Below are 26,313 nucleotides of genomic sequence, written 5' to 3'. Positions count from 1 at the left end.
CCCCCCTGCTCTCAATACACCGGTAGGGAATCCGGGTAGGGATACAGGGATACAGCCTAAGCTGGTCGTAAGATGCAACAAAATGGATTGGGTGGTCAGGCTCAGTAGCTTGGTTGATTGCATGTCATTGTGTCAGAATTGCGTGGATCGATGCTCATGATGTCAATCATTGGATTGTCTGGCCCAGACTCGCTTGTTTACTGACCGCCGTTACAGAGAGCGGCGTTAAACAACACATCAACCAACCAATACGCCTACTGATTGGGTTAAACAGTCCCTTCAGTGGTAAAGCGTCTTCCTCAGGACATTTTAAACTTGAAACTACAGTAAAACAAACGACTAACAGGACTGGTGGTTTTCAGCTAAATACAATATTTTGTATAAATTATAATGTGATTTTAGGAGGCACCTCTGCACAGCCAATTGCGTCGCCTGAAACTTGGCCCCAATGGGATTCTAGTATGTGATACACATTGACATTAACTATTTAAGTAATCAACGGTCAAACCTATGAAACATAGTAGTGGCCAATGTATATTTCGAAGATTGGCAATTGTGTGTATTTTTTTATGTAACCAACAATGAGACAAGGGTGTTGTTTTTATTGGTGAAAAATCCCATTTTGATATTTAAAAACTGCAGTATCTTAGGACCACAAAAATACATTTAATAAGCTTCAATTCATATTTTGGGGGCACGGGGGGCCCAGTCGTCTAAGGCGCCGCGATACGGCACGCCAGAAACCTATGATTGTGGGTTCGAATCCCGGTTCGCACAGTTTATGTTTCTAGGTTTGTAAGCACCATACCCGTGCTCGTGGGTTTCACCGAAGTGGTAAACGTCTGAGACCTGCATCACTTCTGTCTTTTCTCCCACATTAAGGTGACATGCCGTGATATAACTGGAATACTGTTAAAAGCGGCGTTAAACCTAACTCAATCACTCACTCACTCAATGCAGACAACATTTGGGATCAATTTCTGCAAAGTCCCATTTTCAGACTTTGATGACCGTTAATGTAAAACTCACAGTTTTTAGATCATGTCTGATTATTGAAAGTAGATATGCATGCTGAAATGCTTTGAAAGAATGTTTTATTACATTAACCAAGGAGAGTAAAATACGATATCTTTGAACAGTCCGCACACATGGCGACTTTTTCTGAAGTAGGTTGACGGCAAACGGTTTTCTTTATGATGTCATATTATATTCAAGCACCCATAACGTCCCTATTCTCCAGGTGGATCTCATGTAACGTTTTCATAGGTTTTAGAATACAATGTTATGACAAAAACCTCACATGATCATAACATAATTTTTTTAAAAACAATCATTACTCAAGTGTTCATTACGTATAACAGTAGAAACTATTTACTTGTGGCTGCAACAAATTATAAACATCAGCGAGTGAGTGATTGAATTAGGAGATAAACATACTGTGTTTTCAATGTAGAGCTGTTACCTGTAGATTTAACCCCGCTGAATTGAATTAAAATGTTAAATTAGGCGGGGTTTAGCTTTCAATCAGAGGGGGTTTATTGTGATTTAATAGCCTCAGATTGACCAATCAGAATCGAGTTCTTTTCCAAATTCATGGTAGAATTGATTGTAACGCCGCTTTTAACAGTATTCCAGTTATATAACGGCGTGTCAGCTTAATGTGTCAGAAAGGACCGAAGTGATGCCGGTCTCAGATGTTTACCACTTTGGTGCAACAAAAGGAACACGGTTATGGTGCTGACAAACCTAGAAACATAATCCGGGAAACAATCATGGGTTTCTGGCGTGCCTTAGACGACTGGGCCACCTGTGTCCCACCATAAGCATCATAGCTGCGGTTACCGTATCTCCTCATCCGTTCCTCGTTAAGTATCAGTTTTTCTATGTGTCAACACTGGGGGATACTGGTTTTACCGTATGTCTGCCAATGCTCGTTGTAGGATTTAAAGCGTAATTCTACATCTCCGATTAGCTACAGACCATAACAAATCATTCACTTCTCTCCAAATATGATGCTATACGTTTAATCGAAAGTGAACCTTGACAATGGAACCAAGATCGAAAACAATAATCGGAACGGATTTTGGAAAACAAGATGCCGGCCTCCTCGAAAAACATCACCGGAATACTTATTCAAATTTATTTTAGGAAATATAGCATACGTCTAAGGAAAAGATGGTGGTCAATCGGAGATGGAAAAGCAGCCCTAACAGCAAGTTAAGAAAGCAGATATGAACTAGTTCGAGAGTTACACCAACAGAGTAGAATACACTCTCCTACCCAGGGTTCCATGCGGCCGGCAGCCAGCTAGCATAGTACCTCTGCCACAGGCCAGCGCCATGTGACGATTCGTCACATCTTTCACAGTCCATTCAAGATATTGCATATGCTTTTCATCCGTTTCATGTTTGACAAGTCTACACATTTTCATAAACAAATGTCAAATAATGGTTAACTTTCATTGAGAAAGTATGCAAATACGTAAAAAAATCTACTTGTTTTTGCGTAGTTATCCTATGTTTACATTGGTTATACGGCTCCACGTGCTGTCATCGAAGCCCAACGGAGAGCTAGCGACACGGTCACTTTGATTTCTGAAAAAGCGCGTTTGTTTACAAACAAGAGAAACGTCCGGTCACGTGATATGCAAATTAGCCTGTGGCAGTTGGTGTTATGCTGAGTCACCACTGCGACGGAGTGTGGGTAGAATATAATGCGCCTCCTATCGGGTGAGTACATCACGACATGGGACACACGAATTTGTTTCACACGTACCCATTGTGGATCAAACCCGGGTCTCATGCGGGAAGAATGAACGTTTGACCTACGTTCTCGGCTATCCAATCATCCCTCATCCTATACAGGGTAACCAAGTAGATCCGTTTCGATTCCCCACATGTGTACGAATCGTGAAACCCATTTCTGGTGTTGCCCGCCGTGATATTGCGGGAACAGTACTAAAAGCAGCATAAAACCATACACACTCACTCATTCTATCCATCGTCATATTTTGCATCCACTCTCGTGTTCTAAATATAGCAAGGTAACCAGTCCACTTATTGTTGGTAAGTGCACAATCATATAATAGTAAATAAGCTTAATCAATGTAAAACTGGTTCTACCTTTTGGTCTTTTAGAACGCTTTTGTATCCCGGTTGGTTTGGCTGTAAACTTGGCTTCTTCACAGGTAACAGAAAGAAACATGTTTGACCCAAGGATCGCGCGACACTCAGCCAAACACAATGTAGAACATACCATCTTCTGCCGAATTCCAGGCAAATCTAAATCTAAAAATCCGGAATCGTTTACATTTGTCTTCACTGGACAGTGAATGTGTGCATGTGCCAAGACACTTCTAATCCTGGCGAACGTTAAAATCAAGAGCAAGACATTCATGGCTGTTAAGTACCTCTTCTTACTGAAACATACCGGGTGTAAGACGCGCATGTATTGTCTCCGTGGAACACACACACCTCGTTTCGGGTATCGTCCCCCTATGTGTAACACGAGCGCTGAGGTCTGTCCATGTCATTTATTCCAGTCATGTGGTCTTGATAAAATGAGAAAAAAATACTTTAAATTTCGAAATATTGTAGGAAGATGTCCAGAGGATCCAAATTATTCATCCTAATATCATTTTAATATTTTCCTGGGAATGGGGACACTAACATTAGATGACAATTAACGTCTTAATATTGTTCCAAAGGAATGTTAATGAGGCAATTCCATTCCTGGAATTAGTTCGAAATAATAGTAATGATACTAATCCTTGATGGAGGAGTCGCATTAGTGTGTGTGTGTGTGTGTGTGTGTGTGTGTGTGTGTGTGTGTGTGTGTGTGTGTGTGTGTTTTGGAATGCACCTTTTATGAACAGGAGGTGCACTTAAACCTTTCAATAATGGCAAATAAATACAAATAATTCATTCAAGATACAATTTGCGTATCTTGATAATGAAATGTTATTTTTGGCAAATGATGTTATTTGTTTGTTTGTTTGTTGTATAACGCTGCACTTAGAAATAGTCAAGCTATATGACGGTGGTCTGTAAATATTTGAGTCTGAACCTGACAATTCAGTGATTGACATCCTGAGCATCGATCTACACAATTGGGATACGATGACATGCATCAACCAAGTCAGCGAGCCTGACCGCCCGATTCCATTAGTCGCCTCTTACGACAAGCATAGTCACCTTTTACGGCAAGCATGGGTTGCTGAAGACATGGTACCACGGATCTTCATGGGTCCCAAAAAATGTTAAATGCTGTTACACGCTAACATGAGTATGGCATACTTTCAAACAAAGTCCACCTCACTGGGTCCCGTCATTAAATGTTTTAGAGAGTTATGGCCCTTTCTCCGTGCTTTTCAACTTAGTGCTTACTTTGTGAAATGGGGACTAGTTTTCACAGAAACTACTGAAGTTACCAGATTGAAAGTTGCATGCTTATCTAAGAGATACTTGTCAAGACTGCATTTGAATTGGCCCCTAAAATTATTTTTTACAGGGTTAATATAATTTTACATGGTGCATAGTTACTGCAATGGGAACACGTTTTCTCAATTAACTACTGAAGTTAGCTTATCTAAGGGATACTTTTCAAGACAGAGTTATTTTTTTAGAGATGGGGCCTTTGTGTATATTATTTTCACCTTTAATAATTTTTGTCTTTTGCCAAGTGCCTATCTCTTCTTAAGGCTTGATAGGACTCTTTTTATAGTTTATATTCACTACCATATGAACAAAATTCTAATGTGCCCCATGGCGGGGATAGTGATAACGCTGTTTTCGTGTTCTGAATTGCCAAGGCTGTTGAGGCCATGCTCCCTGCACAATTCATACTGCCCAAGCTACCTCAGTGGTCGTGGTTGTTCATAACCATGACTTAAAACGCCCTTAAGCAAGTATTTCAACACTTTCGGTTGCAATGCATCACTATCACCAATGAATACATACGATCGATATATGGAGTGTAGTCGCTGCCCAATAAATCATGCAATGGGTTATAATTCGTTCCATGCGAACGAGTGCTCGAGACCATTGAGCATTAATATTACACCGCATGGCGGGCGTAGGTACTCATGGCTTATAGAGGAACGTAGTGTTACAGAAAGACCGACTGTGCAATTTTGCATTGATGTATTTTTTATATGTGTGTTTAGGCACCCCATATACTGCCAATGTACGGTAAAGCTTTCAACGGTGCAGCTTAGTATGTTGTTGCATCATACACCTTTCACTCAGCTATAGTCCAGCTTCATGAAGCGGGCTGTAAAAAAATCGTATCTGGACCAAACAATCCAGTGAATGATATTGTGAACAACGAACCACACCGTCGGGAAATGATGACATGCATCAACCAGTCACCAGGCGTGACCACCCGATCCTATTAGTCTCCCCTACGACAAGCAAAGTGAGTGAGTGAGTTTGGTTTAACGCCGCTTTTAACAGTATTTCAGTTATATCGCGGCGTGCAGCTAAATGTGGAAGGAAAGCCCCAAGTGATGCATGTATCAGACGTTTACCACTTCGGTGAAACCCACGAGCACGGGTATGGTGTTGACAAACCTAGAAGCATAATCGGGGTGAACCGGGATTCGAACCCACAATCATAGGTTTCTGGCGTGCCCAAGGGACGCAACTCTGCACAGCGAATCGCGGCGCCTTAGACGACTGGGCTACCCGTGCCCCTTGACCAGCAAAGGGTACCTTAGACTTTTATTTAGTCTCAGAAATAAAGTTTTCATAATTTAGAATATATATCTACAAAATCAAATCAAATCCAAAAGGAATCCAGAACAATCGCAATCATTCTAGACTTGAAGTTGGACTCTTTTTTAATTTGTTTCTCCAGGGTCTTTGAGACGGTCTAAGAGTACCTATTCTAACCCTTAAACCGCTAGGGGTGAAAACATCTCACTGATTCTTGTGACAATGGTACATTAATATGATTGATTAAATCTGCCATAGATGACATTTAAATAATTTGCACTTCCTATATTTCTGTAGTACAAGCATTACGCATCTTTCATTTCATATTGTTTTCTGAGTAAACTCAGGAACAATAGGAATTTGTTTTTTTTCCTGGAGGGCTATGGGTGGCCAAGTCTAAGGCAATCTGTTGTGTTGGGTTTCGTCCCAAAGGCGTGACAGAATTCTATGATTGTGGGTTCGAATCCCAGATTCGCTCTGATAATGTATCAAGGTTGTGTCAGCTCTATACCGATATCGAAGTGTTTCATCACCTCAGCAAAGTCTAAGACCGGCATCACTTCTTGCTTTCCATCCACATCACCTGATATCGGCACGTGACAGACAGTAAATTCAGGATTTCGCGAGTGTCCGGTCGGGAATATCTAAGAGCATATGTTGTGTAATGGATGAAAAATAGAGAATCTCACCCGAGTGTCTTTTGACATCAAATATATCAACTCGAGTTGATAAAAGTGGGAAAACTCCGAGGCCATTTGTTTTGTCTTGTACAAGAACATATATTGTCCCTGAATATTTTTGAAATAAATAATTATGCCTCAGACCTTTGAAAACAAAAGCTGCAAAAATTACGTTGTTGCAAGGTTTTTTCTTTGACAAGAATTCAGGTTCATAGTTTTAAGTAATAAAATAAGTGGTTTTGTATTTGAAGCTAACCCCTTACCCACACCCCGAATATCAAATGGCAACCACCAAAATAAATGCATGGAAGTGGACTCCTAACCTGTTGTAAGGTTGATGACGTTTATATGACTATTATATCCACTATTTTGATAAATAGAGAATCTCACCCGAGTGTCATTCCGAGGCTTGCCGAGGATTTTTGCCACTTTTATCAACGAGTGTTGATATATTTGATGTCAAAAGACACGAGGGTGAGATTATATTTACCATCCAACATCATTCTTCCAACTTTTGTAGAAAGTAATAAGCAGTGTCTTCAGTGTAAAAAGTACTGCTTACAGCTTCAGTAGCAGAGCCATTAGTGATGTCATTGATTGTGACGTCATGGTAACCAATGACGTCGCAATGGTCTGCAAAACATTGTGATGCAATTTCATTGCAGCGATATCCACAGTGTAGATATCACTTGTTCTCACCCAAGTGATATCGCCTGTGGGGGCCAGTTTTGGGTGATAATATAAGGGTAACGCGATTTTTCAGGGCATTATCATTTGCAGAAACGCGAGGTCTTCCATTAACTGCCCGACAAAGGAGGGCAGTTAAAAGACCGAGGGCTTCTGCAAAAGATAATGCCGTGCAAAATAGCGTTACCGTTATTATAGCTAAGATGGATGGATTTTTGTATCAAATAAAAGAAACAAGAATATCGGTTTTGAAACATTTACTGCAATCAACACAAATGTCACTGACCCACTTTTACAAATATGGAAATGTCATAGAACAAACCAGATGACGTCACTGTTGAACGTGACGTCACATATCCCTACCCTATGACGTAACCTAACAACGGGCGTGATAATGGCCCCTCGTCAAGCAATATGTGGGCATTATCAAGTTACAGTGGCCCGCTCATTTCTGATTACGTGCGGACGGTTTAATGATAATTCTATCCATTTTAGCTATAATATGATATTGCAGACAGTAAAGGTTGCATTAACACGAGCAACAGATTCACGCCGCCGGGAAAGATGACACACTCACTCTCATCTGCAGCCAGCTCATGCATTCCAAGTGCCACATCCTAGTCTACTACGCCGAGCATGACATGCTAGGTATGTATCGTGTCCGGCTGTTACTGAATACAAACAAGCAAAGTAAATACTGCTATTTAAGAGGTCAGCATCACAATAGCACCATCACATGTGGCTGATTCATGTATTCGTGACTCAAACCGATCTTGTCTCCTTCTCCAATGACGTAAGATGAATGCCGCTGCATGACAGTTTTGAATCATCAAAGACTCTGCACTGTAGGTTAAAGTATCGTAAAATGATTGTTTGTCTGTGTGACACGTAATTCCTATCATAATAGATGTTAGTATCTTCAATCACATGAACCTGGTGATATTTAAACTGTAATATCGACATGAGTTAAAAATGTAACTCACTAAAACACCTTGCAATAATATATTTGTTTTGGCATACAATTTCATTTTTTCAACAGTCTGAAGCATAACTAATCTTTTGGGAATATATATTTTTTTCCGATAAGACTTAGAAAACTATTTAAAACCAAACACCAAGGAGCATTTCTTTAGAATTGTCGATATTGCAATATTATTAATGGTAATATCGTTCACAAATGAAAGTAATTGCTACAAGTAGAAATGTTGAAGTAGCTTGAAGAGGAAATAATTTTTCTTGATATCCAGGGCACGTTCGATAGGGCTCTAAAAAGCTAATGTGAATATTTTGTGATCGTAAGGGTTTAACTGTTTTTGTAATGGCATTGGCAGTTTAGGAATTTCACTCTGTTGTATCAGTATACCCAAACAGAACCAAGAAAGGGAGACCGGTATATTTTTAAATGTGTACTCAGTGTATTTTGTGTGGAATAATCCAGATCTCATGTTAACATTGAATCATCCGAATTAGGTAAACGTACCACTAAAATACGTACTTGAGAGTTAGGTTTGGGGCAACTGGAGTCAAACCCACGAACACGGAAGTCCAAGGGTCAACAGCCAATTGCGTCGCCTTAGACAACTGGGCCACCCGTGCCTACTTATTCTAGTCTTCTCTGAAAAGTGCATGGCCCTAGTCGGATAGAATCTAGGACACATGCTAATGGTATGGGAAAGTTGTGCAGTCGACATCATGTCAACTTGCTACATCATATCACATGCCCATATATTGCTATCATAGCAACACAGTTTCCTGTTACGGTGTGCTGGTTGTCTTTCATACAGATCCTGAAACAATTATATCCGATACAGCCCGTGCTAGTCTGTAATATTAGGCAACTCTTGATTACTGCTATATCAGGAAATAAAGAAGGTTTCTTGACTCATTTTTATAACATTTTATAACTTTATTTCAACAGCTGTGTTTTTCTCTAAAATATGCTCATTTCAAAGACTAAAAGTCTACTGTACGGGAAGCACGGGTTACTGTGCAGAGTTAAGGCGTACCATAAACCTATGATCGTGGGTGAACAATTGACTTGCCTATGCATGTGTTTGTGACGGGTGTCAACGGTGGGGCAGGATACGCTCATCTTTTCGCGAACACCTGGTGTCGTCACAATTGATAGTGCTCATGCTCATGACTTTTGCTATCACCCACAGTATTTTTGTATCTGATACAGGTACTCTTTAAAAGGGTGGCGCGGGTGGCCTTTTCATCTTTGGCGACGGAATTCGCTCTGCATAGTTGTGTCACTTAAGCGTACCAGGATATTATGAATCTTGGTTTGAAGCACCATACACATGCTCGTGGTTTTGCCATTCCAATGATAGGCGAGTGCACCGAAGAGGAGATAGGGGGTCGAGTGTCCAAGTCGTGGCCATGCAGAGTTGCTTGCCTTGGACAAGAATCCTATGTTTGTGGGTTCAAAACCTAGGTTAATCTGATTATGATTCGTGGTTGTTGGTTTCAGCAAAGTGGTAAACCTCTAAGACCTGCATCACTTCGGGGTTCCCCCCTCATGTAGTGAAAGGTATGACTTGAATGACTTTCAAAACGTTTTCTCTCTCACCGCTGTAAACAAGATTTCAGTTACATCACGTCATGGCATCTTGATGTGGGAGAATCGTCCCCACGCACTATTACGAATATACGCATTTTCACTCATACGATGTTTGTTTTTAGAAAACTTAATAGTGCACCAGAAACACCCAGAAGAGACATGTAATTCCCTATCCCACAGCATGATTATACTGATGTTAATTTTAGACATTTAACAGATGATGGCGATTTAATAACGGAACTAGTATCAGATGGTTTTTACAGACCTAGGTTCACCTCTGACCTGCAAACTAAAAAATCTGTAATTGATGTGTGTCAGTTATTGAATTTGCACATTCGATGTGATACTGACAAAGAAAAAGGTGATTATACATTTGTTGGACATAATGGATGCAGTGTAATTGATTATGTCATTGGATCATGCTGGTTATTTGAGAAAGTTCTGTCTTTTAAAATTATTTCAAGAAGTGAATCAGAACATCTCCCTGTAGCATTTAATCTATCTACGAATATTGATTTATCAGAGACTACAACAAAGGTACGTTCAGATGACCAAATGATCAGAGGTACTAAGTATTCATGGAATGAGGATAAGAGGTATATATTCATTGAAATGTCAGCATCTCTCAATGAAGAATTGGAAGATGCGGTACACATAGCCTTAACAGACATTGATTACGGGATTATACTATTCACAGATATCTTATTGCGATCAGCTGATTGTATGAAACGTTGTGTACGACCATTTTCAGGTTTTAAAGATTGGTATAATGCTAAATGTGAATGTTTTTAAAAAACAGAGATGTCATGATCTCAATGTATTTCGTAAATATAAAGTCAAAGTGTCTCTTCAGCACAATCTTGCTGCAAGAAATAAGTATAAAGCTGTATGTAGGAATGCTAAAAGTTCTTTCGAGATTAAACGTCAATCTGAATTTGTAGATTCAATGAAGGATTTCAAAACATTTTGGCACAAAGTTCAAGCTTTATCAGGTACAAGTAAGGATAAAAATAATATAAATACAGAGACTCTGTACGAGTATTTTAAAGACCTGTTCAGTATTGCAGAGCCAGACATATCTACTTTTTATGAAGAAGATACGCCCACCTTGAATACAGAAAGTATACTAACGAATGAATATACTGATAGTCATTGAGTTAAGTCTGTCACTGATGATATATTTAATGCCCCTATCAGCAGTGAGGAAATACAAGAGAATATTCGTAAGTTGAAATGCAATAAAGCAGCTGGAACAGATTATGTAATTAGTGAAATGTTTCAATGCTCAGATAATATCCTTGTTCCATATTTACTTGTATTGTTCAATTCTCTATATGATAAAGGTGTTTTTCCTTCGAAATGGTCAAAAGCAGTCATTGTTCCATTGCATAAAAAGGGTGATAAGAATAATGTTGATAACCATCGGGGAATATCTATACTGAGTTGTTTTGGAAAATTATATACCATGATTCTTAATGGCAGATTAACGTTTTGGTCAGATGCAATGGGAAATATTTATGAAGAGCAGGCACGATTTAGAGCTTGATATTCCACAATGGACAATGTTTCATTTTACAAGCTTTAATTACAAAATATCTCTCAAAAAGGGGAGGTAAATTATATGCATGTTTTGTTGATTTCGCTAAGGATTTTGATTCCGTTTAAAAGGAAAAAAAACCTCTGGCACTTATTTGTTAAACATGGGTGGGCATCAAAGATGGATAAATCATTAACAGCCAATTACGAATCAGTTAAAGCTTGTGTACGAACCAATGGCAATAACCTTACAAGTATGTTTGATTGCCCTTTGGGAGTGCGTCAGGGTTGTGTATTAAGCCCTATCTTGTTCTCTTTCTTTATAAATGAACTTGTTCTTGAAATTAACTCAAAATCTAAAAATGGCATCCAGTTATATCCAGATCTAATAGAAATATTCCTTTTACTTCGGTAATTGGTCTTCAACGTCAAATCAATATTTTGGAATATTATTGTGACAAGTGGTCACTGTCCGTCATTCTAAATAAAACTAAAGTTCTTGTTTTTTAAAGCGGTGGGAAATTATCAAAATTAGAGAAATGGATATACAAAGACGCACATATAGAGGTGGTTTCATCTTATACTTACCTTGGAATATTGTTTACTAGGACTTTGAGGTGGAATAAATATCTAGAATCTACATCTGTTAAAGCTAAGAAAGTGTTGAAGTCAATCCTACAAAGTTTGTTAAAATATGATAATCTACCCTGTAATTTGTACTTTCAAAGATAATGCCAATATTACTTTATGGATCAGAAATATGGGGTTATAGAAAATATGAGTGTATAGAAAAAGTCCATCTTTATGCATGTAAACGTGTAATTGGGGTTCGATCCTCCACCCCAAATGGGAAATGTGGCAGATATCCATTGTACGTATTTTCGCGTAAGCGCTGTATAAATTATTGGTTAAAACTAACGACTCTTCCATCCACGCGATACCCAGTAAAAGCCTATAACATGCTGTTCTATTTGGATCAAAATGCCAGTCACTCACGCAATAAAAATAATTGGGCAACAAATTTCAAAATCACTCTTTCAGTTTAGGCCTTGGAAACGCATGGATGGATCAGGGTGTTGGAAATGTCAAGATGTTTATGTCATTATTACTCCAAAGAGCTTAAGATTGTTTTCAGCAAATGTGGATAAAAAAACCAAAGAAATAGCAAATGTACATATACCTATTCTCTCTTCAAACAACAACTTATACTCGAAGAATATCTAATATCTGTTACAATAAAAAAATTCGAGTATCGCTAGCGCAGTTCAGAGCAGGATATTATGATTTAAAGATCTATAAAGGTATATTTAAAAAGTCTAACAATATCTGTACATCCTGGAACCTTAATGTTGTAGAAAATGAGTATCATTTTATGCTTGTGTGTAAACTCTATCGTCAATTAAGAAACAAGTATATTCCAATGAAGGTTATAACTTACCCAAATATTAATTTGTTTTGCATACTCATGTCAACTTCAAATATTACTTTATTACAAAATATTGCATTGTACATACATCATGCATTGTTAGTTAGAAGAAACACCAAAACCTTGTAAATACGTTGAACTATGGGCCTATGGCCTTTCAGTTTGCAATGAATAAAACAATTTGGAACACACAGCACGTTCAAATAATAATTTGGGAGCTCCCACAATAAAACATTTGAGCCATATTTGCCCAACTGATACTTACAGAGTGCACACTGTTGATATGTCACTTAGTACAAGAACGCTTTGTAGAAACGCGGTAGGAAATGAATATGACTCTATTTTAGTATGGTCATCGTTATCTCATCATAATATCCCAAAACTTTCTTTTAAAGTGAATTTCACTGAGTAACAGTTATTACCAATACAAATGAATGACGCTTTATATTTTACACACGCGTATGCTCTTCTGTTTTTACATTCTTCAGATTTACCACGTTACAAATGAAATGGGTTAGTGAGTTTTTTTACCCGCTGCTTTGAACAGTATTTAAGTTATATCACGGCTTGTCAGCTTGATATGGGAGGAGCGTCCGAAATGATGCAGGTCTCTGACATTTACCACTTTTCGTGAAACTTACAAGCGCGGGTATAGTGCTGAGAAAGCCAGAATAAATTTATCAGGGTGAATCTGGGATTCGAACCCATGATCGTCAAACGGACCTAGCTCTGCACAGCGAACTGCCGTGACAGACAACTGGGCCACCCGTGGCCCTGTTACATCTGTAGCTTTATGAAGATAAAATAACTGATTTTGTTTTAGAATTGAAACAGCAATTAGGCACAACACAGACACATTCGACACTGACGTGCTCAGAAATATCGTTAATGAAGGAAGCCATCGAGTGACACCCAAAGGTCGGATGACCTGAAGAAACACTTGACCTTAATACGTCATAATGGAATACACTTACTGCACACGACAACAGTGTTATCACAGCCAGTTAGGACCTTTGTGTAGAAACTATATTGATTCTAATAAATATATTAACACAAAAATATTGTTGGATAAGCAGCGCATGGAATGATCTTTCGATGATTACCTTTAAATGCTACCTTACAAATATTAACGTTGAGAGAAGCATACCAACTTACGTTAGTGTGTACTGTTTGGTACTACATTAATTTTGGTGTCTTGTCTACCATTCGGCACTCTTGGCAATCACTCATTTTGTGACTCGGCTATTTTCTCCAGATGACATGTAAAGGGAACAATTACTTGAGTAAGAAAATATACAACTTTATGGAAAACAGCTTGTCACATCTATTTAATTATTTTTATCCTTATCCTTTCTGTACACCAGGATTCATTACCTGTGCTTCATTACTTGTCTGCTATTTGTTATTCTTACTGTTTATTTGGTTCAATCAATTATCTGTATGCTTCTTGTTATCTATTACCTGTTGTTGTCAATCTTAGTGAGTGAGTGAGTTAAATTTTTACATTGCATCGGCAATATTTCAGCCATATAGCGATGTGAACTTGTCAATCTTAATCTGCTGCTTATCACAATATATAAAGCATAAAAAAATATACTTCTCATCTCTTGGTTGTTGTCACTCCAGCTTGTTAACGGTTTAAGATTCGAAATCGAAACGTCGCTATGTGCAATAAACAAGTTATGGTCCCTAAAGTTGTAAGTTTTCTTATTTACTCACCATCTTCTATAATGTCAATCAAACAGCTATTAACTGAACATAGGATGACATTCAACCCCATGTGTAATGCCGACAATGCCGATATGTTCTCATATTTTCCAGAGGGGGCACGGGTGGCCCAGTCGTCTAAGGCGCAGAGATACGCTGTGCAGAGTTGCGTCCCTTGGGCACGCCAGAAACCTATGATTGTGGGTTCGAATCCCGATTAACCATATGAGAGAATTAACTAAGAGGTATAGGTTCTTTTGCTCCTCAGATTAGGAATGTAACTTGAGTGAGTAGCACGTGATACCGATAGAGCAGGATATGCTTACCCTTTTCGCAAACACCTTTGTCATCAATGATTTGTTGTAATCCAGTCATATAAATTTGGCTCTTACGCCCTATGGAATCTGTTTCGGCAGATAATCAAGACTGATTATTGTGTATCGATGACGTTTTGAATTTACATAAGAGTATTGAGCGGTGGGCATTCGTTTTTCGTATTTGTCCATGTTTTTTCATCTCCGACCGTCATAACGGTTCTGCCAAAAATAGAAACAGTTTTTTTACGCACCCGCTTATTGGCCCCTCCGAATATACATCAACCCCATGTTGGATAAAATTAACGAATTTCAGCTTCGTAAAAGTTCCTAATGGCAAGTTAAAGAAGGGTTGTAACCCCGCTCATAGCGTTGTTTTAACTCTGATTGCAGGGATATAACAAAACTACAACAATAACGACAACGAGGCGACATACTGGATCACGTAGTCTCGCTGACCTGATTGACTTAGTGTCATAATACCCCGAAGTCGTGTTAAATATTGGATAAACATATTAAAAATGGAAGCTCATGGCTACCCATTTCAATGTTACAAAATGCTGAAGCAATCAGATCGTGAAGGGAAAGCGGATTGGGTGTCTGGTGTAAGAAGCATATTAATACCGGTAATGAAAAACTATTTTTAAATACATTTTAACAAAGATTATTAACAAGTTTCCTCTTCACACTTTCTCAAGCATTAATCATTGATACAACTAGAAATATATTTAAGTATATTACAAGATAGAGCTCTATTGAGAGCCCTTTGCAAATTTAGAATATGTCTCCATAACTTCCTTGTGAATAAATATCGTACAACAAAGGATAGAGTTTTGTAAATTGTAACTGTACCAACCAGGATATTGAAGACGAGTTTCACGTTTTATATGTGAAAAATATAAAACGTTGAGATCACAGTTTCTATCTAATGTAGATATTACACACAAAGACAATCAATTAATGAATGAATTTGTTATCAAATCTTTAGAATGTATTTAGACTCAGGTGAATACATATCATGTTATGTTCAAGATCACCTTGATTTGCATGTATCTGTTAAAACTGAACTGTACTATGGGCTTTATGCCCTTACATACTGAATAAACTGTCTGTCTGTCTGTCTGTCTGTCTGTCTGTCTGATATAACAACCCTTGAACAACAAATAATAACGATAGGGTTAGTGTACGAGCACATTGGCCTTTGAGAAATATACTAGAAAGTAACCTATGCTCGCCGTAAGAGGCGACATATTGGATCACGTAGTCAGTCTCGGTGACCTGATTGACTGAGTGTCACAATACCCCGAAGGCTCGGAATGTTGCTAAGAATATCAATCACTTGATTGCATAGGTCAGAATTTCTAATATACACATGTGCGGCGTAAAACAAACAAACATCATTTGAAGTTATCATTTGTTACGATGTTCTCAGTAAGCATTTACTTGGCTCCAATCTTCCTCTGTACGAACTGCGCATGTCAGATATTAATAAGGAAGAGAGTAGTTTTCTTGCCAACTGCCATCTCTCTGTTGAAGCACGAACATCCGGTTGACCGTATATGACTTCCGGTTACACTAGTCACCAAGCAAACGCAGGCAGTTAACATTAAAGCTTGAAGCTCTCGCCATGGATTGTTCAACACTTCTTCTCCTAACGGTTGGTCTTTGCTCTACGTTTGTCAACACTGCCCCAACCTTCGACAGTCGTCACTTCGATGTTGATGTAAGTGTTTTATTTTTATTTTTTAGTCATATTGTCCAGTGGGATCTTTGTCTTCGGATTCCTTTTCTTTATCTTTGATATGTTAATGTTTTGCATGCATTATGCCTGATACAAGTTAATTGTCAACGTCAAGTGACAGTACATTTTATTAGTTCATGCTACCCCATGGTGTGTCTGCACCGTTATGGCAATGGGTTCATGATACGACTCGACTTATAATTAAGCTTTACATTAAAATATATTGGAGAGGTGAGCTGAAATGGGGTTTAACGTCGCTTTCAGGATTATTGCACTTACATAGCGACGAACATGCGAGTGTGTGTGTGTGTGTCTGTGTCTGTGTGTGACTCTCTCTCTCTCTCTCTCTCTCTCTCTCTCTCTCCCTCTCTCTCCCTCTCTCTCTCTCTCTCTGTGCGTGTGACCCATGACCCAGTTTGACATCCATGCCCCTTCCGCTGTCCGAGCAGACCCTCTATCCTCTACACCACAGCGACAGTCAGTACAACTATTGCCCTGTGTTATTGAATGATTGTTATTCTTAACTGCCGTTGTCTTATCAATCTAATAGAAACCCCAACGATTCAAGAGGCACTAGATATTTCACCGATCTTTATCAAAATGGTGGATATGATAGTCATATAAACGTCATCAACCTTACAACAGGTTAAGAGTCCACTTCCATGCATTTACTTTGGTGGTGGCCATTTGATATTCGGGGTGTGGGTGAGGGGTCAGTTTCAAATAAAAAAACACTTATTTTATTATTTAAAACTATGAACCTGTATTCTTGTCAAAGAAAAACACCTTGTTATTTTTGCAGCCTTTTGTTTTAAAAGGTCTGAGGCATAATTATTTATTTCAAAAATATTCAGGGACAATATATGTTCTTCGATACAATTCCAGCCCCTCCACAGAATATCCAATAGTCGGTCCCTTATAAATAATTTCGGTACGATGGCTCATTACCTCGTAAAAGACAAAACAAAGACCAGATGGCGCTGTCAACTCACTAAACGCTGTCACAGTGGACATTACGGGTAAATTGGCTTTAAATGGTGATCGGGTGGCCACAATGAGAGATCTGACTCATTGTATGTCATCGGGACATACATATGTATGGACGTGAATCATGCTTTCAGTAACTGGATTCCCTTATTCAGACTCGATCGATTACAGCTTCCACGTTATAGCTAGAATAACCCTAACTTCAGCGTTACATAATAAATAAAACTCGGAACTTAAAAACAACCGACCTTATACTATCTATTCGTTACATTTCCTGTTGAGTTTTAAAGAATTCATCTATAGATGTAAGCATGTAAAATTCATCCAACAAAATGAATTTGCCAATCATTTGAGAGGTTGAAACGGCATTTTGTTCTGTTCGGGAGTGATAACCATGGTATCCTGTACCGGGGAACGTCGTATCATTCCTTCATCGCATGTCGGTGAGGTTCTGGTGCCTTATTACACACCCACTACAGGAAGTGTTTCATGTTTCATGAGCACTCAACAATAAACGTCAGTATTCACACAGCAGACTCCTATTGTCAGGCTGACCACGTGAAGAATCGGGTTAGAATTGGTCTTCAGCAGCCCCTGCTTGTCTCCCTCCGTGAAGATCCAGGTTAGAATGGATCTTCAGCAGTTCATGCTTGTCTTCCCCCGCAAAGATCCGGGTTGAATTCATCTTCGGCCTTCAGGAGCCTGTGCTTGTCTCCCCCGTGAAGACCTAAGTTACACTTGATCTTCAGCAGCCCACGCTTGTCTCCCCCCGTGTAGATCCGGGTTAGAATTGATCTTCAGTGACTCAATGCTTGTCTCCCTCCATGAAGATCCGAGTTAGAATTGATCATCAGCAGCCCATGCTTGTCTTCCCCCGTGAAGATCCGAGTTAGAATTGATCATCAGCGACCCGTGTTTGTCTCCCTCCATGAAGATCCGGGTTAGAATTGATCATCAGCGACCCATGCTTGTCTTCCCCCTGAAGATCCGAGTTAGAATTGATCATCAGCGACCCGTGCTTGTCTCCCTCCATGAAGATCCGAGTTAGAATTGATCATCAGCGACCCATGCTTGTCTCCCTCCATGAAGATCCGAGTTAGAATTGATCATCAGCGACCCGTGCTTGTCTCCCTCCATGAAGATCCGAGTTAGAATTGATCATCAGAGCCCGTGCTTGTCTCCCTCCATGAAGATCCGGGTTAGAATTGATCATCAGCGACCCATGCTTTTCTCCCTCCATGAAGATCCGAGTTAGAATTGATCATCAGCGACCCGTGCTTGTCTCACTCCATGAAGATCCGGGTTAGAATTGATCATCAGACCCCGTGCTTGTCTCCCTTCGTGAAGATCCGAGTTAGAATTGATCATCAGCGACCCATGCTTGTCTTCCTCCATGAAGATCCGAGTTAGAATTGATCATCAGCGACCCGTGCTTGTCTCCCTCCATGAAGATCCGGGTTAGAATTGATCATCAGCGACCCATGCTTGTCTTCCTCCATGAAGATCCGAGTTAGAATTGATCATCAGCGACCCGTGCTTGTCTCCCTCCATGAAGATCCCTGTTAGAATTGATCATCAGCGACCCGTGCTTGTCTCTCTTCGTGAAGATCCCTGTTACAATTGATCATCAGCGACCCATGCTTGTCTTCCTCCATGAAGATCCGAGTTAGAATTGATCATCAGCGACCCGTGCTTGTCTCCCTCCATGAAGATCCCTGTTAGAATTGATCATCAGCGACCCATGCTTGTCTCCCTCCATGAAGATCCGAGTTAGAATTGATCATCAGCGACCCGTGCTTGTCTCCCTCCATGAAGATCCGAGTTAGAATTGATCATCAGAGCCCGTGCTTGTCTCCCTCCATGAAGATCCGGGTTAGAATTGATCATCAGCGACCCGTGCTTGTCTCCCTCCATGAAGATCCGGGTTAGAATTGATCATCAGCGACCCGTGCTTGTCTCCCTCCATGAAGATCCGGGTTAGAATTGATCATCAGCGACCCGTGCTTGTCTCTCTTCGTGAAGATCCCTGTTAGAATTGATCATCAGCGACCCATGCTTGTCTCCCTCCATGAAGATCCGGGTTAGAATTGATCATCAGAGCCCGTGCTTGTCTCCCTTCGTGAAGATCCGGGTTAGAATTGATCATCATCGACCCGTGCTTGTCTCCCTCCATGAAGATCCCTGTTAGAATTGATCATCAGCGACCCGTGCTTGTCTTCCCCCGTGAAGATCCAGGTTAGAATTGATCATCAGAGCCCGTGCTTGTCTCCCTTCGTGAAGATCCGAGTTAGAATTGATCATCAGCGACCCATGCTTGTCTCCCTCCGTGAAGATCCGGGTTAGAATTGATCATCAGCGACCCATGCTTGTCTCCCTCCGTGAAGATCCCTGTTACAATTGATCATCAGCGACCCGTGCTTGTCTTCCCCCGTGAACATCCAAACTTAGGGGATCTGGATGTGACTCACTGACTTGGTTGATGCATGTCATCGTATCTCAACTGCGTATATCAATGCTCATGTTGTCAAGCACTGGATCATTTGTGCACTGAACATGCTTTTCCATAACATTTATGTAAACGCCTCTGTGGTGTAGTGAACAGAGCGTCTTCCCGGAGAGCAGGAGATCGGTGGTTCGAGCGAAAGACATTATATAATGATTGTACTTGTTACGCTGCCATTAATGGGATAAAACAAGCCCTGGTCAGCTCAAAGTCTGAGTCGAATTTGGGTATCCATGTCAAACTGCGGCAACGTATTTTTGTGGGCTAGGACAACAAAACCGGTATTATTCCCGACCAGTGCCATGCAGCAACGCTAACACATATGCAGCACGCACCTACCTACCTGCACGCACGCACGCACGCACAAACACACATACGCACGCACACATACGCACGCACACGCACGCACGCACGCACGCACGCACACACTGCAAGGCGGCAACTAACGAAGCTCACTAAAAACTAACCCAAAGCAGTACATAGCCATTCACACCAATCTTAAAATTCTTGGAAATCACTTTGCATACCGTACATCTGTTTCCTTGTGTAATCACGATGTACGAAATACATTGTCTTACAAATAAGGGACGCAACTCTGCACAGCGAATCGCGGCGCCTTAGACGACTGGGCCACCCGTGCTCCCGCTCACATACGAACACCTAGTATCATCACTATTTGATAGTGATCCATAAATACCTGCTCATGATATAGTCGGAATTGTAAAATAGACTTGATTTCTTGTGATATGGAAAGGGTTTTGTCGCGTTTAGTTATTATTGCTCCACGAAGCAGGCAATTGACATTTACATACTTTAAGATTTTAAGCTGGATACTCCAGCATATTACCTTAATTTATTTGACCTTATTTCATTTAGTTTAAACCTAATTCATTGTCATGAAAAGGATTGGGCGCAAGTTATCACAACTAAGAAGGCCCACTCACATATGCTTCTAAGCTTATTTACAATTAATACATTAAGTGACATAGAGGACAGAAGAGAAATAGAAACGTATGTATATTAACATTGCTTCCGCAACTAGCATCAAGTCAATATTAACATAATTTCAGCTTGCCTTTATACGAGTAACGATAATATGTTTCCAGTGTGATCTCGAGGTTGTGATTTTTGTCTCGTCAAGAACTGAAACATTATCTCTTTGTAAACAGTGTAATCAATTCTGTCTAATCAAATCACCACCGACGGTGGTACAAGAGCATTTACGACTAACAACCACAGAGCAAACATAACAAAATACGTTTTACATTTAGCCCTTACAATATGATATACACTTGCAATACATTCAGGCAGTTGTTTAAACATGGAAACATTTTTAGTACACGAGTGTTTCTTGTGTTTATACAAGTAAGTACAGGTTAATAATTTGATACAATATATTCAGTCCAAGGGCAAGTTCTTTCTTCGCGTGGTGTACCATTCCAATCGGAAACTGACTGATTGATATACATCATAAATTCGAATTTGCAGACAACATTGTGGGTTGCGAATGAATTTAACCAAACCTGACCCAAGCACGACTAAAATTGTAATGAAGTAAAGGTAGCAGTTCCCGTTAAATATACAGTAAACTACGGTTATAACGAACTGAAAGGGACCACTAATTTTAGTTCCTTACAACCGTAGTTCGTTATAAGCACAAATACAGCAAAACTACAGGGCCAAGAAAGTAACTTCGTTATATCAGTCAGTTCGTTATAAGCGTGTTCGTATTAACCGTAGTTTACTGTACAAAGGCGCCTTGATTTCCGTGCGCTAACATTTTATTACGTCATAGTCAAATACAATAAATTTGTGACTAGTATTTGATTAAATTTAAACGCATAAATATGAGGTACTTCTACATTGATTAGCTTTTGGAAAAATGGAGCTCATTGTGAAAACAAGCACGAGAAATGTGCTCAAATGTGTGAATCTGTTATGTATAATTATTCATAATTTGTATCACACATGTACCAGTAGAGATCTGTATCTGTTGAATGACATTGGGAGAGTACCCGGGTTTACTGCCAGGAATACAACCCTTCTGTCAATCTGGGTAATGCAAAAGGCTGCAGTGTCTTCACATTCTTCTAAAGGTTCTCGGTGGGTTTGACTGGGCAGCGCTTCCAGGGGGAAGTCCCATTCGCTGTCTGGGCTGCATGTAGAGGGGGAAAGGCCCTGCGCTGATGATGAGCCTAACCAGCCTGACTGCCAGGCTTTCCCAAATCCTCTTTGATGTAATTTATATTTTAATCTGTATATAATAATAATACATTGTCAGTGGATGATCAGCGTTGGTGCAAACATAATATCTCAAGCGACATGTTGGCGTGCCTCTATCTTTTTATTACCGTATTCGCTATGTTTGTGGTTTTGACACAGAGGTCCATCCATGGTACGACCCAGAATATGTGGAGTGCGTCATGGAAATGATGATTATAAATTCTTTGGAATAGACCCGTATACAGCCTCACACATACACAGGCCAACAAACCTTACCTGTTTGATAAATCCAGTGAAATTATTTATATCATTACATTCTCTGTCACTTTTGACTCTAATGTGATTGACAAGATTCAGAAGAAACGGGGCAAATATGCTGACGTCGCTTACGAAATGTCACGCTTGTATCCCAAGTACCACCTTGCCCGACTCCCAATTTGTCTCGGTGCCTTAGGTTTGACTGACATTGGCAGAGTACCCGGGTTTGCTGCCAGGAATACAGCCCTCCTGACAGTCTGGGTAAAGCAGAAGGCTGCAGAGTTGAGGAGTCTTCGCATTCTCCGAACGGTTCTCAGTGGGTTCCACAAGGCAGCGCTTCCAGGGAGAAGTCCCATTCGCTTGTGGGCTGCGTGTAGAGGGGGCAAGGGCCCTGAGCTGACTGTGTCAGGATCACACAAACCCTCTTTGCTGCATCATATATTTTAATCTGTATATATTAATAACAAAAATAATAATCACAATAACAACTATATGATGATGATGGTGGTGGTGATGATCTACTTTAAATGTACTTAAAACTCATTCGCTATGTTGTGTTAAAATTCGGCTGTAAATGCCCATATTATATGTTCTCTGCGACCTTTGTAGATTGTTAAAAGGGGGCAAGAGGACAAATCGTGTTACTAGTGATCGTAGTGCAGTGTTCAACGTGGTGCGAAATTCACTTTTCGTGAAATAATATAAGTAGTACGAGGCACTTGTTAGCTCTTCACCATCAGGAAACGGAGGCACATATGTAGGCCTGTGACAGTACCAGAGAACAGTCGGTTGACCGAGCCATGACCCGTACAGGACCCTGGTACTCACAGCTGGGACTATCCCTTCCGTACTTGGCGGACAGTAATACCGCACTGTTAGTTCACTTCCGTACACTGGCATGACATTGGTTTAACGGTGCCTTGAACAGTACTTGAGCTAAATAACCAATTACCTTCCACTGACTTACCCACCTGATCTAGAAATAAAGGAGACCACTGAGAACGTCTCATCTGTTTGATATTTAGATCTATGCTTAAAGTTTTAGAGTGACAAAACACTCTCCACGAGGCTGTATGACGAGAGATGACTTCAACTTTCCAATAGTCATCTTTCCCTTCATATCGAGCAATATTCCAGCAGCCCCAGCCTTTGGTGTCTAAACTGCACAACGTTTCCGGTACAATCGAGCATGCTCTTACTACGCAGATCTCTTGCTCAGAAATTGTTTGCTCAAGGCTACAACATCCAACCATTTTGCATTCAGTAGAAAGGCCTTAGGTCCACGTACAAAATAATGTCAATTTTGAAAATACGAAAAGACACCCTCGACAAGACTGTATGGCAAGAGGACAAGAGGGATGACTTCAACTTTCCAATTGTCAACTTTCCCTTCATGTTGAGCAATATTCCAACAGCTCCAGTCTTTCGTGTTTACATTTCACAACTTTTGAGATACAATCATGCTCTCATTCGTGACCAACTCGTGTTATTCCGGGACAAGCCGAATAGCGACTCGTGCCCCTCTCATGGCCATTTTTGCGACCGGGTTCCGTCTGGGCACCAACAGTCAAACCTAAAACAATTGTCAACTCGTCGCGTGATGGTTCACATATATGTCATCAGTGGGGCAGGATACGCGATACCTTTTCGCAAACACCTGGTACCATCACTGTTAAATTTGATAGTGATTTATAAACACATCCTCACAATATAGTCGGAATTGTACAATGGACTCTGCTTTTAGCAAATATTTCTTATGAATATAGAAAGGGTTTTGTCGCTTTATTAATATGATTATATCACAGTGTGTTTCATGAGGGAGCAAATATAAAACGTCAATGCCAGAGAATAACAAGTCTCGATTATCCGACGAAACAGATTTACATAAGACACATCAACACGGCGTAACAGTGAATGGATGAATGTTGTTGCTCGCCGCAGTCAGCAACATTGTCGCTATGTTATGACGACCTGCAGATAATCGGGTCTGGGCCAGGCAAAGCAATGATTGACTGGAGGAACGATCAACGCCGTCGGTGCATGCTAAAACTAATTTGTTTTAAGATACATATTCATTTGGTTAAAGAATGGGCAAAGTTTCCCATGTACCCTGCTGGGAAGTGGCGAAGCGCTTACCATTGCTAGCTGTCAAGATGTCCGAAACGGTTTGATTGGCATACTCACGAGTGAGTGAGTTGGGTGTAACGCCGTTTTAACATTATTCCAGTTACATCACGGCATGTCAGCTTAATGTGGGAGGAAGGCCCGAAGTGATGCAGGTCTCAGACGTTTATCACTTTTGCGAAACCCACGAGCACCGGTATGATACTGACAAACCTAGAAACATAATCGGGTCGAACCGGGATTCGAACCCGCAATCATAGGTTTCTGGCCTGTCCAAGGGACGCAACTCTGCACAGCGAATCGCGGCGCCTTCGAGGACAGGGCCACCCGTCCCATGTTTTTGGTCTAGATAGATGTAAATATGATGGCATGTAGAATCGTTGGTTGTCTGATCAACTGTAAACAATGGCCGCTCAAAGAGAATCATTCCGGCTGTTGAAAATCAATGTATACACAATTAAGAAAAAGGAATGCAGATCTATTATTATTTGTGTGGCTTTAGGTAGAATAGTTGAGCACATGTCGATGTCATGACAATGGGTCTCGAATTATCGGGCCAACTCTGGGCCAAATTAACTGACTGTAGTGCTAGCTTCTTTTCTCATGAAAATCTCAAATATTGTAAAATGACATTTGTGTTAAAGATTAGTTACCGCTGCTGATTGGACTATGATACCAGCATTCATGATTTTGTTTGTTTGTTTGTTGTTTAACACCGCATTCAGCAATATTCCAGCTATACGACGGTGGTCTGTAAATAAACGAGACTGGAACAGACAATCCAGTGATTAATATCATGAGCATCGATACACGCAATTGGGATCAATGACATGCATCAACCAAGTCAGCGAGCCTGACCACCTGATCCCGTTAGTCGCCTCTTACGACAAGCATAGTCTTCTTTCACGGCAAGCATGGGTTGCTGAAGACCTTTATCGAGTATGATAGCCGCTGGTTTGACATTCAACGATGAAATAAGCAATAATCACGATCATAGCTTATTCGTGTATTTGTTTCTATAAATACTAACATATCTGTTGGCTCCTTGTTGTATTTCGAACCAGCTCGCACCATGCACACATCCCTGGCGTGAGCCTTACTCACCGGTAGAGGTTGTTTGTTTGTTTGTTTGTTGTCACGAGGTGCCCGAGGTTTGTCAGGGCCTGCTTACCCTTTTCGCGAACACCTGGTGTCGTCACTAATTTTCAGTGATCCGTTCATATACTTTTCACCGCCATTTTGCTCTTTACACCCAGTTGGATCTGTTTCGTGGCATACTCTCTGACAAGGGACAGGGCAAACGTATTACACAAAGAATATATATTTGATACATAAGAAATGGGAACATGTTTATAAATATTCCAGATACACACTGTAACCACCCGATTTTCATCTATCACAGGCATGTGGTACGCGGCCCAATTTTTTCTAGAATCACCGAAAAAGGCCTTTTGCAAATAAAAGTGACAAAATCCTTTCTATATTCATAAGAAAGAGTTTATTGTAAGATTCACTTCTGAACCACTGTAATAAAAGTGATGATACCAGGTGTTCGCGACACATTTTAAAAGACGCTTTGACGATAAGACTAAAAATATTTAAAATATACTTTGGGGATAGTTTGCCTGAAAGAGATGTGAGTTAACGACTATGTCACATGTTGCACGTGTCACACATGTTTATATATATATATATATATATATATATATATATATATATATATATATATATATATATATATATATATATTTCTGTTGCAGGGATTTCTTCAAACATATGGATTTACTATGCAGTTGGCTAAAGAAATCAAAAGCACGACTCCACAGGACTCAAGGAAGAAAGCAATTAAG

At 40.1% G+C, this 26,313-nt stretch overlaps 1 protein-coding gene across 1 annotated transcript in view; it reads left to right on the top strand.

Annotated features, from left to right (window-relative positions):
- Window positions 1-16,202: 16,202 nt before the first annotated feature.
- Window positions 16,203-26,313, top strand: part of LOC139456270 (interstitial collagenase-like) — a 29,699-nt gene continuing 19,588 nt past the window's right edge. Inside the window, exons 1-2 of the mRNA XM_071237890.1 lie at window positions 16,203-16,350; window positions 26,224-26,312. Of these exons, the coding sequence (XP_071093991.1) occupies window positions 16,255-16,350; window positions 26,224-26,312 (185 nt within the window). The 5' untranslated portion in view covers window positions 16,203-16,254. The remainder of the gene's footprint in view (window positions 16,351-26,223; window position 26,313) is intronic.

Source organism: Haliotis cracherodii, unplaced genomic scaffold (genome assembly GCF_022045235.1).
Source record: "Haliotis cracherodii isolate W230 unplaced genomic scaffold, xgHalCrac1.p SCAF_11, whole genome shotgun sequence".
Taxonomy (NCBI): domain Eukaryota; kingdom Metazoa; phylum Mollusca; class Gastropoda; order Lepetellida; family Haliotidae; genus Haliotis; species Haliotis cracherodii.
The sequence above is the reverse complement of the archived record's forward strand: the minus strand, read 5'-3'. Positions and strand labels throughout refer to the sequence as shown.